General features: G+C 40.8%; 1 protein-coding gene across 1 annotated transcript; it reads left to right on the forward strand.

Moving 5' to 3' along the window:
* Nucleotides 1-1,266: 1,266 nt before the first annotated feature.
* On the forward strand, nucleotides 1,267-14,942 carry LOC138946655 (all trans-polyprenyl-diphosphate synthase PDSS1-like). Its single transcript, XM_070318083.1, has 10 exons — nucleotides 1,267-1,502; nucleotides 6,269-6,472; nucleotides 7,599-7,732; nucleotides 8,868-9,006; nucleotides 9,871-9,982; nucleotides 10,896-11,005; nucleotides 11,351-11,431; nucleotides 12,864-12,977; nucleotides 13,685-13,765; nucleotides 14,690-14,942. The coding sequence occupies exons 1-10, from the start codon at nucleotides 1,341-1,343 to the stop codon at nucleotides 14,828-14,830; spliced, it is 1,278 nt and encodes a 425-aa protein (XP_070174184.1). The 5' UTR covers nucleotides 1,267-1,340; the 3' UTR covers nucleotides 14,831-14,942.
* Nucleotides 14,943-17,992: the final 3,050 nt, after the last annotated feature.

Consider the following 17,992-nt stretch of genomic DNA (forward strand, 5'->3'; position numbering starts at 1 on the left):
CCGGACTTCGACCACGAAGCCTACCTCGGTTATACGGAGATGGTGGGCGAGCTCGGCGCAAGATTCTCCTGGCAGTCGGTGCTCCTGTACGACGACGAGTACAGGAAGCGCCAGGCGACCAGCGGGTTTGCTTGGGGGACCCCCAACCCCCACCTGTCCACAGTGATTCTCCGTGAGCGTGCCCAACAAGTTCTAGGCAGCAAAAGCGGCAAGGCCACGATGGGAAGCGGCGGTATTCGACGACCTGTGGGACCCAGTGGGAAGGAGGTGTGCCAGCAGTACACAGCACAAACAAAGGCACATGCCTCTACGGGTCCCGCTGCAGGTTCGAACACGTGTGTGACACGTGTGGAAAAGAGCACCCCGGCAAAAACCACCAGGCGACAGCAAACACCAGTGCCTAGGATACAGCGCAGCGACTGCAAAGGTCACAGGTCAACTGTTTGTGCAGAGACGGTATCCATGTCCTACCCCCGTGTCACCACGAGCGGCTACTTTGCCCGTTAAGGTCAATGCTTGTTTGCATGCCCTTCAGCCCTGTATACCGCAACCCACACTATTTGGTACCATCTCAGTTTTGCACCAGGTTAGAAAAACGCTGACAATTTGGTTACCAGACACAAGGATAGACCTAAAAATTACCATTGAAATGTAAAAATGTTCTCACAGTAGCAACCCCCCCCCCCCCCCCCCCCTCCCCCCTCCACCCTCCCCCCCTCCCCCCCCCCCCCCCCCCCCAACAGGGCGTCGCCACGAGGGGCCTGAGTCTGGACCCCTGCCTCAGTTTTGGACCCCCCCCCCCCTCCCCGCATTATACTGTATCCACCCCTGCAGACACACACACACACTTACCACTTGGGCAAGGGAGACAACCGTTTAAATCGTCCTTTGACCAGCAGTAACATGATTTCCTCCCTTGCCTTCGGCTCTCTCTCTCTCTCTCTCTCTCTCTCTCTCTCTCTCTCTCTCTCTCTCTCTCTCTCTCTCTCTCTCACACACAAAACAAGGGAAATATGACAGAAAAGAATAATAATGAGTTATGAAGAGGAAGAGGGGAAGGATGCCAATGCCGGATGTATTTCCCTTGAATGTTTTTTTGTAATTGTACTGTAATATGATTATGATGAACATAAAGGGTAAAATCAAAAAAGTTCAATTAAACTACTGAAAAGCTCGTTGTAGTTTTCAAAGCGCAAAATCTGAGAGGTATCCTTTATAGACAATGATTTATTGTTCTTTCACAAGTGGAAATAGTAAAAGTACACTTCATAGACAATGATTTACCCCTCTTATTTAACCTTGCGACCTTGGAACGTGCATTTCCGGTAACAGCCGGTGTCATGGCTGCCTCGAGAAGCAGACTACACGTTCTTCTGCTGTCGTGCACGCGTTGCTCGGCTGTACGCCTCGGACAACCGCTTCTTTTCGACCAGCAATACCGCACAATTAGCCTATCTCGATCTTCAACATTTCAACGGTGTTTTCGTACGATTCGACAGACAGTAAGTGCTTTAGCGTGTGGGCAATGTGCGACCTTCACTGGTGAAGTAGTGAAGCGAAGGTGGGTTTCGCAAGCGGGAAACTCGATTGCATGATTTGATTTTTATGGCAATCCGAATGGTGCAAATGTCCCTTCTAGCTCTTGATGTCTAAATAACGCATTATTTAGCTAAATAACGCGTTATTTAGCTAAACAATGCTTTATTTAACTATATCATGCATTATTTAGCTAAATAATGCATTGTTTAACTTAAACAATGCATTATTTACAGATACAGAAAAAAGAGAGTACAAAGCACTAAACAATGCATTGTTTAGCATAAATAATAGATTCTGTCTGTAAATAACTCATTATTTATAGATAATTACGCGTTTTCTCTAAACAATATATTATATGTAATGTAAATAAAGTGTTATTTAGATAAATAAAATATTATTTAAATAAATAAAATATTATTTAGATTAATAAAATATTATTTGGATAAATAAAATATTGTATGTAAATAAAATATTATTTAGATAAATAATTTATTATTTACTGTTTTTGCCTTGAAATAGTATTATTACGCTAAATAATGCTTTATATAGCTATATAATAGGTTTCCGCTATATAATTCATGATTTGGTAAATAATACATTATATACCGTAAATAAAATATTATTTACCGTAAACAATATTCATTGTTTAGCGCAGTGCATCGAAGCCGATATTTCTCTTGTTGTTTTTTACCACGTGTTTCCGTGGATCCACGAGAGCTCTGTTGATTCTCAAACTGACCAATCAGACAAATAGCATCTGTCTCGGCGTACTAAAGCTACATTCGCTTCGCTTCCGACCATCTTCTTGTCAGGTGGCTAACTTCAACTGATGGTACAACAGCAGCAATTTAGTTCGCAGTCGTTCATTCTCCATGTCCAGATGTAAAAGATGTTCCCCCATAAAACTTTAAAATACGAACCCTTTGCAGTGCCAGTTCCTGGACAACCGCTGTAGTTAGAGTTCTGATCAATTCAGCGGGAACGTTCCCTTGTGCTTGTGTAGCCATCTTGATTACATTTGGATTGGATTGGATTGGATTGGATTGGATTGGATAAGATTTACAGTCCAGTGAGGTTACCCTCATGGAAATTCGGGCTGCTTTCTCCCCGGGGAAAGCGAGCTGCCATACACACGGCGCTACCCATAAAGTTTTTTTTTTCCTGCATGCGTGTATTCATGTTTCCTGAGACTTAATGCCGTGTGAGATGGAATTTTTTTTTTTACTTTATTCCAAGTCCCACGGGTATTTGATGGACATTTTTATCTATGCCTATACAATTTTGCCAGGAAAGACCCTTTTGTCAATCGTGGGATCTTTAACGTGCACACCCCAATGTAGTGTACACGAAGGGACCTCGGTTTTTCGTCTCATCCGAAAGACTAGCACTTGAACCCACCATCTAGGTTAGGAAAGGGGGGAGAAAATTGCGGCCTGACCCAGGCCTGAACACGCAACCTCTCGATTCCGAGCGCAAGTGCGTTACCACTCGGCCACCCAGTCCCTTGGCGGAACCGGATGTGGAGTACCGGATACTGGGTTTGCCAAGACAGTGGAGAATCAACAGCGCTCTCTCGGATCCAAGGAAACACGTGGAAAAAAAACAACAAGAGAAAAAACGGCTTCGCGATGCGCTAAACAATGAATTGTTTACGGTATATAATATTTTATTTACGGTATATGATGTATTATTTACCAAATCATGAATTATATAGCGGAAACCTATTATATAGCTATATAAAGCATTATTTAGCGTAATAATACTATTTCAAGGCAAAAACAGTAAATAATAAATTATTTATCTAAATAATAAATTATTTATCTAAATAATAAATTATTTATCTAAATAATAAATTATTTATCTAAATAATATTTTATTTAGATAAATAATATTTTATTTACATATAATATTTTATTTATCTAAATAATATTTTATTTATCTAAATAATATTTTATTTATCTAAATAACACTTTATTTACATATAATATATTGTTTAGAGAAAACGCGTAATTATTTATAAATAATGAGTTATTTACAAACACAATCTCTTATTTATGCTAAACAATGCATTATTTAGTGCTTTGGGCTCTCTTTTTTCTGTATCTGTAAATAATGCATTGTTTAATTTAAACAATGCATTATTTAGCTAAATAATGCATGATATAGCTAAATAAAGCATTGTTTAGCTAAATAATGTGTTATTTAGACATCAAGAGCTAAAAGGGACATTTGCACCATTCGGATTGCCATAGATTTTCAGCGCGAAAAGAGTGGAAACGGCGGAGCGTCTTAAATGTGTCCGGTGTCCATTAGAGTAAACATTATTGTACAAATTTCTTCAGTAAACGTTATTTGATAAGGCCAAAAAGAAAAATATGTCTGTTTCCGGTAACATCGCCGAAAAAAATAGTATCGGTCGGGTTTTTTTTAATTTTTTTTTTTACCTTTTTCTTACGTTTTGTCAACGGCCTTTTAATTTTACGGTTTTTTTTAATTTTTTTAAACGCTCCCTTAGTTTACTTACAATTATTTAGCACATGTTTTTGACCTAGATATATATATATTGAAACTAAATAGGTTGTGGCTACATCCACGGGTCCGTGCCTTGAGTCCCCATGCTATATCCACGGCACTGGCTCGGAACCACTCGGAATCGTTCGGATTCACTCGGCAGTTTAGTCGTAGCCTCGCGCTGGCACAGTTGGCGCCATATTGTTGAGATGGAAGCGGATAAAGAAACGATTAGTCAATTTAGTGTCGGCCCCTCAGCACAAATCTAGCGAATAGGGAAGACCAATACATCATTCTTCATCTTCTGGTTGGTAGCCTTAGTCCACAAGCTGACAACGACAACACTCACTTTAAATAGAAAGCGTTTGAGCAAGCGACACATGCATCACACTGTATCAAAAATCACCGCAAACTAGGAAAATGCAAATCCCGAATAAACATGGAAGTTTAGCTAACGAGGTTCGTATTAAGGAGGGGAAAGTGCTGCCGATCGATCTTTGGACGCTGTAGTCTATACCTCTCATCAGTGAAGTTTAACTGTTGATTAAAAGTGAAATTTTGACAGCTGACGTCCTAGTCATGTCAGTGAAGTGCCGAACCGAAGGCAGGAAAATGTTGGGCGAGACTGAGTAGCGTCCCTTGAGTCAGTGCCGTGGATATAGCACCGGGACTCGAGGCACGGACCCGTGGATGTAGCCACAACCAACTAAATATTGTATACTTCATAATTTATTTATTTTTTTGGTTATTTTTTTTGTGTGCGAAAAGCGAAAAAAAAACTTTAGGGTCGGCGCTTAAAAATAGGGTCGGTCGTGTTACCGGAAACAGACATTTTTCTTTTTTGCCTAAATCTCGTCTATTGCATTTGCACTGATTTGATAAGATTATATAAGATGCTGCTCTCAAAATCAAACACCAGAGTCAGATTATCTGGAAAGCATTTACATCAACTTTATGAGGAAACCTTGCAAAACACTTTTTTTTAAGTAATTATAGAGAAGTACAGAAATAATGTTTCGTTTCACGATCAAATATATATATAAAAAAAAATCATGAAACCATATCCTCATTATTTTCTTTCTTGAACAGAAGAAAAATTGGTTTTCGTTTGTCATTGATTTTAGCGGTACTACTTGAATCCGAAAATCTCTGAAAAAAACCTCATCAGAAATTTAAAAAATGCGTCCTTAGATCATGTTTTGGTTACATATTTGTTTGAAATCAGAAATTAAATCTGCAACTTTCACTGTTCGTGGCTTAATTTTTGTGTTTGTGTGAGGATTAACGAAGGAGCGGAAGCACTAATCACATGACGTCATCAATACTTGTGCTTTTGAGTAACAAGAGTTACCTCCCTTGCATTGAAACGAATGCATTAACTTCATCAAAAATCCGGCTCTAAACAAACAAAATAAGGCTGCAAATAGCATGAATCAGGCGTGACTTCTAAAAGGCATGTCAAAAACTTCAATTTGAAGTTAGATTTAGTCATTTTAGACGGGGTTTTCGGAGTCAAGTACTACTTGATTTTAGTGTATTCTTTGAAAGATCATCAAATTTAAGTCAGCATTTTCTAACCTGGTGCAAAACTGAGATGGTACCAAATAGTGTGGGTTGCGGTATACAGGGCTGAAGTGCATGCAGCAAAAGTGGGTGTTGACCCAAACGGGAGAGAAAAAAAGGCGGTGTCTGATTTGTTGCCATCACAACAAATCTCAATTCAACCAACTACAAGACCGGCACGGTTGGCCTAGTGGTAAGGCGTCCGCCCCGTGATCGGGAGGTCGTGGGTTCGAACCCCGGCCGGGTCATACCTAAGACTTTAAAATTGGCAATCTAGTGGCTGCTCCGCCTGGCGTCTGGCATTATGGGGTTAGTGCTAGGACTGGTTGGTCCGGTGTCAGAATAATGTGACTGGGTGAGACATGAAGCCGGTGCTGCGACTTCTGTCTTGTGTGTGGCGCACGTTATATGTCAAAGCAGCACCGCCCTGATATGGCCCTTTGTGGTCGGCTGGGCGTTAAGCAAACAAACAAACCAACTACAATCCAACACCGTGGCTGTCTCTCGCCCGGTTGGTAACTTTCTCGTGCACCTCGGTCCTGGTCTCACTGTTGGGTGCCAGTGTTGTAGCTGTGTCATAGCTTATTCTTTCAGCACTGGACTGAACGCTCAGTCATAAACAAATATGTTCTCACATCTGCAATTTTTGTTACAGACATGCAATCAGTGCCTTGATCATCGGCTACAATCTTCACCCAGGCAGCAGGAGCTCTTTCAAATTGAACCATCCAGAGCGTATCACATATCATCATCCTGCTCTGGGTCGTCGCGTGTGGAATCATCCAATGATGCGGCAGTGCAAGATTCATATCGACTGGTGGAGTCAGAAATGTCCACCCTCTGTGATAGTATACGACATGTAAGGGTTCTTCGTTTTGATTATGTGTAGGGAGGAGGGGGGGGAGGTGCTGGCGAGAAGAGGGGAGGTGCTAAAAAGGGAGGGGGGGGGGGAGAGTATTTGAGCTGTATAAATCCACAGCACACCAACTACAAGAAAAACATTACAAAACAACGAGCAGCGAACAAACAAGAAAAACAAACAATAAAGGAAAGTGAATAAAAGGGGTGACAGGCGCAGAGGCCTAGTGGATAAGACATCGGCCTCCTAATCGGAGGGTCGTGAGTTCAAATCGTGGCCGCCTGGTGGGTTAAGGGTGGAGATTTTTCCGATCTCCCTGGTCAACTTATGTGAAGACCTGCTAGTGCCTTATCCCCTCTTTGTGTGTACATGCAAGACCAAGTGCTTGCGGAAAAGATCCTGTAATCCATGTCAGAGTTTGGTGGGTTATAGAAACACGAAAATACCCAGCATGCTTCCTCCGAAAGTGTCAATGGCTTCCTGAATGGCAGGGTTAAAACCAACTCATGCAAAAAGCATTAGTGAATGTGGGAGTTTCAGCCCATGAGCGAAGAAAAGAAGAAGACCAGTAAAAGGTGTGTTTATAGTTGATGTGGTACAGTAATGGCTGGCATTCTAGACTATTGCTTTGAGTTTGACCCCAAAAGTGCAGAATAAGTATAAAGTAGAATCGCAGTGAGCCAGGAGCTGGCTGTCCAATAATTTGCTTTTATCATGTAGGTGTTAAATAGAATTCTGTGATTTAAAAATATGAATATTTATCCTGTGAATGTTGAGTTCAGATGGTAAGATTTGACCCTGAAAATGTGTTTGTTTGTTTGTTTGTTTGCTTTACGCCCAGCCGACCACAAAGGGCCATATCAGGGCGGTGCTGCTTTGACATTATATAACGTGCGCCACACACAAGACAGAAGTCGCAGCACAGGCTTCATGTCTCACCCAGTCACATTATTCTGATACCGGACCAACCAGTCCTAGCACTAACCCCATAATGCCAGACGCCAGGCGGAGCAGCCACTAGATTGCCAATTTTAAAGTCTTAGGTAGTTTAGATGGTAAGATTTGACCCTGAAAATGTGTGGTCCGAACAGTTAATGGAAATATAATACATGTGATATTTCAACAGGAACTTAGCATTAACCAGGGCGAGCTTGGGACCATAGTGCGTTATTACTTTGACGGCACAGGGAAGGCGTTTCGACCCATGGTGGTTATGTTGATGGCCAAGGCGTGCAACTTCCATCAACAGACAGAGCAGTTGTAAGACATGGTTTTTTTTTACATGTTGTAGTGTGTTGGTTGTTAGAGGAGGGGGTAGGTGTGTGTGTGAAGAGGGAGAAAGAAAGAGGGAGCATCTGTGTGTGATGTGTACAGAGAGAGAGACAGAGATTGATTCCATCAACAGAAAGAGCAGTTGTAAGACGTGTTTTCCACAAAAAATTCCACCGAGTTTGCATGTTGTAGTGTGTGTTTGTTGTTGTCGTAGGTGTGTGTGAGACGAGGGAGAAAGAAAGAGAGAGTATCTGTGTTTGATATAGGGAGAGACAGACAGAGATTGATTGATCATTAAGACAGAAGGATAGAGGTTTTAGACACAGCCTAGTGTTACAACCTGTCCTTGGAGAAAGATAGGGAGTGTGTGTAAACGTGTGTGTGTGTGTGTGTGTAAGAGCAAATGAATTGATTCAGTGTTTTTACTTTCCTTGAATGTAAATTGTAATGGATGCATTCTCTCTCAAAGCTTCAACATTTTCCTTATGTTTTTTTTATGGGCGGGGAGTTATGTGTTGAGGAGGAGGGGGAGAAAAAGAGAAAGTGTGTGTATAAGGCCAAAAAAAAAAGGTGTGGTTACGGTAACATAGCCAAAACAAATAGGGTAGGAAGGTAGGCAATCACTTTTTTTTATTTTTTTTTAAACTTTTTTCTCTCTAATGTGTACAAATTAAACCTACTTGACAGGGAAATAAGTGTGCGACTCGAGCGCTTTCGCTTTCATTGCGTTTTCTGCACTGTTTTTTATTATTTTTTGTTTTTTTGTTTATTTATTTATTTTTTTTAAATGTAATAAAAAGTTATAGGGTCGGCCCCTAAAAATAGGGTAGGTCGGGTTACCGTAACCACACCTTTTTTTTTTTTAGGCCTAAGCAGTTGTGTGTGTGTGCATATATATGCATCCATATTTTAGTGTGTGTATGTGTGTTTATGTGTACACAAAATCATGAATGAATGTTAAGTGAGAGTGTGTACGTGTGCTTGATTGCTCCGGGTTTGTGCGTGTGATTTTATCGGTTTGGATCCACTAGTTTGTATGTTTCGTTTATATGCATACAAACAGTTTATATTGTGGAATTTGGCAAGAGGTATTAATCAAATATTGACACAATATTATTTTCAGGATATCTGACTCCCAGCGGAACATTGCAATGATTACAGAAATGCTGCACACAGCCACCTTGATACATGACGACGTCATAGACGCTTCGGACTCGAGGCGAGGAAAAGACAGTATCAACTTAGTATGGGGGCAAAGAAAGGTAATGGTTGATGTATTGTCATCTTGTTAGTTATGTTTGTGGTACAGTGGAACCGCCTCCTTAAGGACAGATTTGTTTTAGGTCCATTCCACTATACAGGGGAACCTGCCCTGGTGACCACCTTTTCATAACGACCCCCTGCCCACAACATCCACTCTTCCTCTTCATCTTCGTTCATAGGCTGAAACTCCCACATACTCTAGTGTTTTTTGTGTGGTTTTCATGACAGTTTTTACCCTGCCGTCTAGGCAGCCTTACGCTGATTTCAGGGGATATGTGACCCTCCACCACGAAATGAGTTGCATGTCACCTCGCGCGGTTCTGCGCTAGGCTTAATATTAGTACTCCGGGGAGTGTGTGGTAACAGTGTGAGGGTCACCTTAGTCACAGGCTTATAACTCTAACAATTTTTGCTCTTTTCTAAAACGGTTTTCACCACTGGATAGAGCATAAAAAAACTCTTTATGAAAATGTAAAAATATGAAAATCATGTAAAGGTGACATGCGACCCAGTTCGTGGTGGAGGGTCACATATATGCTTGGTATTTTCATGTTCTTTGGGTGGTCGTTATAGACAGGTTTGATTGTATTGGTGTTTGTTCTTCACTATTAGACCTTTGCTGGTGCCCTTTGATGGTGGAGACACTTTGGGTATGTTCAGAGACAAACAGAGCAAGAAAGACTTTCTGTCATTGGGAGATCTTTGCACTGCAGGTACAGCTGTGGTAGTAAGTGATTTTTCGTATAGGTCTGATCATCTCATTTCTTTTAAGAATCATTTGGATTTGCAGTGGAATGAAGATGAATTGCGTCTGTTTTCAAGCTGGCGATATATTGCAACATTTATTTTCATTTGCTTTGCAGGCAATTCTTGCTGGGGACTACATTCTGTCTATCGTTTCTACCATTCTGGCTCGCATTGGAAATCCGGAAGTTGTGTCCATCATGTCACAAGTAGTGGAGGATTTGGTCAGGGGTGAGTTTTTTTTTCCATTTTTTTTTTCATTTTCATTACTTTATTGTCCCATCGCTGGGAAATTCGGGTCGCTTCCTCCCAGTGGAAAGCTAGTAGCAACGGAGTCGCGCTACCCAGGTGTCTGCGTGTTTAGGTGTATTCAGCCACCTGCACTTATGGCAGAATGACCAAGGTCTTTTACGTGCCATTGTGATGACACGGGGGTGGGACATGGCTTCCGTCTCTGGGTCTGCACATAAAGTTGACCCGTGTCCGTCCCGGCCCGAATTCGAACCTGCAACCTTCCGATCACAAGTCCAGTGCTCTACCAACTGAGCTACCGTGTGTTTTGTGTGTGCATTTGCATGTGTGTGTGTGTGTGTGTCTCTCTCTCTCTCTCTCTCTCTCTCTCTCTCTCTCTCTCTCTCTCTCTCTCTCTCTCTCTCTCTCTCTCTCTCTGTTCGCCTGTCTGCCTGTCTGTCAGCCTGTGTATTTGTACAGAGTGATAAAGACAGTCAACAAATGTCATTCCGTGGGGCATTAACATCCAGAAGGCTTTGTTCTTGGTGTCCTTTCATTTGCTAGATGTTCATTCTTCTCCATTGACTATATCCAACCACAGGAGAAGAGTGTATGCTTTCTAAATAAATTGGCATTAATGTATTTTACTATTTACATCTTATCTTATATATATATATATATCCCAGTAATCTCGGCACTAAAAATCTGGATTCTAGCAGAAATTGGTCACATGGTCACCAAAGTCAGTTAAGCCTAGTCTAAAAGAGAGTTATTACATTGATATGTCAGGAAGATTTGGTGAAAAAAAATACCAGTCAGTATTCATGATCGGTTGTTGTTCTCCCCTGAATACTGAATATTTCCGGTTTATGCTATTGCTGAATAATTTACCCTTTCCTGCCTTCAATTTCAGGTGAGTTCATGCAGCTGGGGTCCAAGGAAGATGAGAACGAGCGGTTCAAGCATTACCTGGACAAAACCTTCAAGAAGACCGCCAGCATGTTGGCAGCCAGCTGCCAGTCTGTGAGTTGGATGCTTGAAACAAATGAATTAGGCATTAAAAAAACTGGAAATAAACTGAAATTCTTGTGGAATGTATTATGCGATTTGGGATTATCTGAATTGGTGGTCATGGCTAGTTGTTCAGAAATTAAACAAAAAAATAAAAAGAAGGAACAAAAATCACTGAACAGTGTAAGTTACATGATGAGCAGGAATGAAAAGTGAACAATTCAGGGAACAACTGAATAATTCTCAGGATTGCTATATTTTTTTAAATGTCTTCTTTAGTTCTGTTCCATTTATTATTTTTTGGGACATTGTAAACAAATACAAAAATAGGTTTGAAGATTGTGATTTCTTTTACAGGTAGCGGTGCTGGGAGGCTGCAATGATGCTATATCACACATAGCTTACCAATATGGTCGCAATTTAGGCATAGCGTTTCAAGTGAGTACAGATGCATGTCTTCTCTTGTGTTGAGTCAGAATTTTGTGGTAGGCGGTCTTATTATAAGCTGGTTGTCATACTTTCTGGATATTTCAGACATAGGGTCAACTATTGATGTTGTTTTGTAATATCAGATATTAGAATTTTGCTTTTGGGGGCAGGATGTAAGATTGTTGTTGTCAGTTTGAATGGGATGTTATTTTTCTTACCATCCAAGACGGGATGCTATATTTTGTGAAAAGACGATACTCAAGGTCTTAAAAAAAAGGGGGGGGGGGGGTGTTAACACTTTCTACCCCACCTATGTTGACCAGGTTTTTTTTTAGCCGAGACCAGCTGTGCTGCAGCAGGTCACTCAGAATTGTAGTAACTGTGTAGTAACTGTGTATCAACATGGTCTGGGTGGCAGAGTGGTAAAACGCACTTGCCTCGGAAGCGAGAGGTTGCGAGTTCGACTCTGGGTAAGGGCGTTAGCAATTTTCTCCCCCCTTTCCTAACCTAGGTGGTGGGTTCAAGTGCTAGTCTTTCGGATGAGACGAAAAACCGAGGTCCCTTCGTGTACCCTACATTGGGGTGTGCACGTTAAAGATCCCACGATTGACAAAAGGGTCTTTCTTGGCAAAATTGTATTGGCATAGATAAAAATGTCCACCAAATACCCGTGTGACTTGGAATAAAGGCCGTGAAAGGTGAATGCTCGCCCTAATAGGCTTGAGGTTTGCTGGCCGATGTGAATGCGTAATATATTGTGTAAAAAATTCCATCTCACACGGCAGAAATTAATATGTAAAGCGCTTAGAGAACGTCAAGCGCTATATAAATCTCCCCATACAATACAATACAACACGCTGGAATGCAGGCGTTAGATCGATGTTACAGGAAGCGACTGAAGCTAACAGTCTGAGCGGATATATCCGTACCTGGTCAGATAGAGCCATATGAGTGGGTACAGATATATCCGTACCTGGTAGACAATGAGTCAAAAGGGGAGTTCCACTGTAACATTTCTTTACACCCCCGGTATAGGGGTGTGTATAGGATTCGGTCGATGTGTTTGTTTGTTTGTGTGTTTGTGTTCGCATATAGATCTCAAGAATGAGCGGACCGATCGTCACCAAACTTGGTGAACAGGTTCTATACATTCCTGACACGGTCCTTACAAAAATTGGGACCAGTCAAACACACGGTTAGGGAGTTATTGGTGGATTAAGATTCTACAAGGACTTATAGAGGGACATATTAATGGTCAAAGGGAAATAACCTTCTCAGTTGGTGGCAGTGAGAATGGTAAGGACGGGGGTGTTTTTCCTACCCCGGAGGAATTTCTTGTTCTGTTTGCTTTTGGTGTGCTGTGTCTGGCAGCATCCTAGTTTGTCCTTTTTGCCTGCACGTGGTGCAACTAAACTTGAATCTTCACTACCTTTTGTGGCAGCTGGTGGACGACCTGCTGGACTTTGTGTCCAGTGAACAACAGATGGGCAAACCCACTGCCGCTGACCTCAAGCTGGGACTGGCCACTGCACCGGTACTCTTTGCAGCTCAGCAGGTGAGAAAGTACAATATTTATTCTTCTTCTGCGTTCATGGGCTGAAAACTCCTACATACACTTGTTGCTTGCACTGGTGGAATTTCACGTGTGTGACCGTTTTAACCCCGCCATTTAGGCAGCCATTCGCTAATTTTTATTTTTTATTTTTTTTATTTTTATTTATTTATTTATTTATTTTTTATGGGGGGGGGGGGGGGGGGGTACAATTCAACTTTATTGTCTATTTGTGGGTACAAACGGTATTGTTTTCTTTTGGCCCGTCATTGACAATGAGCAACACGGTAAATTGGATCACATCATAAAGAAAAGAAGAGTGTGCCAGGCTGAATCATCAGTCCTGCATGCATGTCTTGAAGGCTAGCAAGTCTAGCCGCCAGGTTTGCTCATGCATGGGCACCTCTCGAGGTCCTGGCCTTTTTTCTGCAGTTCCTTAACCTCGTCATGACAAGCAGTCCCGTAGAATAGCTGGTTCCTTGCAAAATCCTAGCCATCTGGCTAGAATTATGTTAATCGGATAGGACTGTAAAAGTAAAAGCAAGACTTGTATGATGTTAGGGTTTGACACATGGTGGGGGGGGGGGGGGGGGAGGGGGAGGCTTATCCCAGGAGCACCTAAAGAAAAGTTATTCTTGCCGATCCTTAGCTTTGAAGTTGATCGGTGCCTGCACGTGTTTAATCAAAAATGTATGTTTGTTTGCTGACAGTACCCAGAGTTAAATCCACTGATCATGCGGCGATTTAATCAGGAAGGAGATGTGGAGACAGCAAGAAGTCTGGTGGCCAAGGTAACAACACTTTTTTACACCTTCAATTGCTACAGTGGAACCCCCCTTTTAAGACCTCTAAAAATGTTGGAAAATCAGGTCTTAAAAAGGAGTAAGTCTTAAATTGGGGGATCATAAAAGGGGGTGGGGGGGGGGGGGGGGGGGTTCCACTGTATCCATTAAAAAAATCACTAGGTACACGTGAACAATAACACAATCTGAATGAAGTTACTCAAGCGCAATGCTAAATACTAATGGTGTTCAGGTGTTATCTTTGATAAAAGGGTATTCCTGATCAAAATTAAATAAATACATTTTAAAAGTTGTTTGAAAAATCACGATATTTTGCTCACTGCTGAAAAAATTAACGCTGCAGCAAAATCTGACATTTGTAACCTTTGGAAACAGCCTGATGCAAGTATATTGTCCAGCTAGTGGATAGGGCAACAGCAAAATAATGTCTGTGTTTAACATACACTTTATTTATCTATTTTGTCTTTAGATTAATAGAGGAATTCCAGAAATAACTATCAGGTTTTTATGAGTTGTGGAAGAGTTGCTTGTCCTTGGAAAGACTGCGGCAATGTAATAACGTTGTAGGCCAAAAACTAGTGAGCGGTGTGTCTACACACTTCGTCAGTGATCTGAGGTACACGATCACATTTCCATGGAATCGCCAGTTCCGATATGCATACTTTTAAACAAAAAGCACATAGTAATTAGTATTGAGTGGATAGTGCAGAAACCACTGATCAGAGCTAATTTTCACTGTGAGTGTGATGACAGTTAATTGCTTGACTCCAATGTCACGTGGATTTACTTGCCTCACTGTTTCCAAGGAAAAGCAACTCGATCTTCTACAACCGATAACCCAACAATTATTCTGAACATCGTCTGAGCGAGAGGAATGAAAGTTCACGAAATTGCGCTCTTCTTGTTTTTCAGAGTGACGGTATAGAACAGACAAAAATACTAGCGTCAGAGCACACAAAGGAGGCAGTAAGACTTTTGCAGCACCTGACTTCTTCCAACGTGCAGCAAGCCTTGATGAGGCTTACACAGGAACTGCTAACGAGACAAAAGTGACGTGTACACAACATAGGTTATTCAATTAGATTGTATCCTTTTCTTCCCTTTCTTTTTCAACTACGAGAAATACGTTTACCTGTTGCTGTTCTGTGTCTGTGATTCTCAGGATTTGCCAATTTTGTTGTTGTTGGGGGGAGGGGGGGGGGGAGAGGGGGTGGGGGGGAAAAAAAAAAATCCCGACCCTATTTTTTTGGCCTATGTTACCGTAAACAGACCTATTTTTTTTTTTTTGGCCTTAGGTAAGTTTTCACATATTGAGAGTAATCACACTTGATGTTTCAAGCAAAAGATGACAATTAAGCCATCATGAAAGTAAGTTACAAAGAAGCTTTTGGGCACCTTTTGTCTATCATAAAAAGAGCTATTAACATTTTCAGTCAGTTTTTATCCTTGGTACCATCCTGGACATGCAGTGAAAAGACATTTATCGAAGATCACTAGCTGATAATTTAACAGTAAAAAGTTAGTGCCTCAGCCTTGCCATCGAGTGTACATTTTCTTTTCTAGCAATATCCTTACATGGGAAAAAAGCAGGTGCACTTCAAACAAAAGTTAGCTTTCATTTTGAGAAACTGCACAGAGCTGTTTGCTGAATATCTCAAAACCTGCCAAACAAAAAGGGTAGATAGTGTATGTTTAGTCCAGTTGTGTGAGGTACAAAAGTTGGGTTGTGTATGTTTAATCCAATTGTGTGATGTAAAGTTGGGCGAAAAAGCTTTGTATGATTAAGTATCAATCATGTTTGTTTTTCTCCTGAAACGACCCATTCTCATGAAACAGTTCTGAAAACTGCTGAACGAAAGCATGCAGTCCATATCTTCTTGTTGATTTGTAATGAATTTTTTTTAGCTGTGTCTGTGTGATTGAGAGAAAAAAATGACAATGAGATCTTGCTTTCAAATGAAGTGAACAACAGAATACCATCCATGTCATCATAAAAATGACTCGTGTCTGTGTGTGTAATCTGTTTTAGTTGTTTGTTTGGGTGGGTTTTTTTGCGGGGGGGGGGGGGGGGGGGGGGGAGGTGTGTGAATGTGAGGGAGAGGGGTGAAGAAAAGAGTGGTGGCAATGAAAGGAAAGGGAAAAGGAAGAAAGGAGCAGTTGAAAATGGGGAGGGATGTTGACAAAGTGGAGAGGGTAGACGTGTAAAGAGCTGAGGGTGGAGTGTGTGTATGTTGGAAGCTGGAGGAGATAAAGATGTAAATAAGGTCTCATATGCACTTACAAACATAAGGTCTGCATGCAAAATGTAAACTCATATGAGAAGACATGTAAGATTCCAAACCAAGTTTTGGATATTACTTGTACCTCTGAAATTATGATTTACACCAAAACTGATTTTTTTTCCTGGTATGTTTTGAATGTGTATCTTTATTCTCCTTTGAAAGCTTTTTTAGGCATATTTTCCTGTGTGATATTGTTTTGGCAGAACATATAAAAAAAAAAAAATTGTGATGTTAACAGAAATGTGCCTTTGCAATCTAAATAAAAGTACAATCTCCCGTGATATGGGAGGCGAGTCCATCAATTTTAAACTTTACAAAATCGTTACGAGGTAATCCCTGCAAGTTTTTCTAAAGTATAAACGCTCCAACGTAGCAGGAAGTTAATGGTAGAAACAGAAAGAGATATACGTCGTTGTTAGCATGCAGGTTCATAGCAGGTGTTTGGGGGGCATTGGGGATCTGCACATTGGTTTTCAAGCGGGCAATATTCAGCGATGTAAGAGGCGCATGCAGGGTTAAAACGGAGGTTTCACTGTGCTGGTAAAATTGTACCCGTTTGATTGTCTGGAAATATAGTGTGTTAAGTAATCAATGGGTGTGCCATAGCTGTTGTACAGAATACAGAATGTTGTATCAAAAGTGATCGGAGAATTGGTGTTTTTGCCAGATTCTATAGAAAGTAATTCAAGAATTGTTTTTTGGTTTTTTTTGCTTTGTGACTTTTCTTTTTTCTTCTCATATTTTTCTTTTTTTTCTTTCTTTTTTTTCCCTTAGATACTTGCCACACAAAAAACAGCTGAGCCAGCTCAAAAACATTTGTTCATGGCCTTTTCCAACAAGTTATGACTTTATCAAGGAGCCAGAAAGAACTAATGTTTAATTTTATCACCCCAGTGATGATATTTTTATACTGGTACAGCATATACAATAGTGTAACAACTTGTCCTTTTTACATTTAGTCAAGTTTTGACTAAATGTTTTAACATAGAGGGGGAATCGAGACGAGGGTCGTGGTGTGTGTGTGTCTGTGCGTTTGTAGAGCGATTCAGACTAATCTACTGGACCGATCTTTATGAAATTTTACATGAGAGTTCCTGGGAATGATATCCCCGGACGTTTTTTTCTTTTTTTCGATAAAACCCTTTGATGACGTCTTATCCGGCTTTTTGTAAAAGTCACACCCTCATTTTTCAATCAAATTGATTGAAATTTTGGCCAAGCAATCTTCGACGAAGGCCGGACTTTTGTATTGCATTTCAGCTTGGTGGCTTAAAAACTAATGAATGAGTTTGGTCATTAAAAATCGGAAACTTGTAATTAAAATTATTTTTTTATTAAACGATCCAAAAATAATTTCATCTTATTCTTCGTCATTGTCTGATTCCAAAAACATATACATATGTTATATTTGGATTACAAACAAGCTCTGAAAATTAAAAATATGAAAATTATGATTAAAATTAATTTTTCGAAATCGATTTAAAAACAATTTCATCTTATTCCTTGTTGGTCCCTGATTCCAAAAACATATAGATATGATATGTTTGGATTAAAAACAAACTCAGTAAGCTAAAAAGAATAGACATACAGAAAAGCATGTTATCCTGCTCAGCGCGACCACTACCGCACTATTCTGCATGGCTTGTCGATTTCACTGCCTTTGCCACGAGCGGTGGACTGACGAAACTACGAGTATATATCTATCTATACGGCTTGTCTGTGTCTGTCGGTTCGCGATGCACGGTCAAAGTTCTCGATGGATCTGCTTTAAATTTGGTGGGCATATTCAGGTAGACCCAAAACACAATCTGGTCGATGGACATTTTTAACTCGTGCTCTCAGCGCGCAGCACTGAACCGATTTTGGTTTTTCTGTACATCCATTCCCAGTAACTCTTCCTTATCTTCTCCAGTGTTTTGCGCATTTATCTCCC

This window comes from Littorina saxatilis, linkage group LG14 (assembly GCF_037325665.1).
Source record: "Littorina saxatilis isolate snail1 linkage group LG14, US_GU_Lsax_2.0, whole genome shotgun sequence".
Taxonomy (NCBI): Eukaryota; Metazoa; Mollusca; class Gastropoda; order Littorinimorpha; family Littorinidae; genus Littorina; species Littorina saxatilis.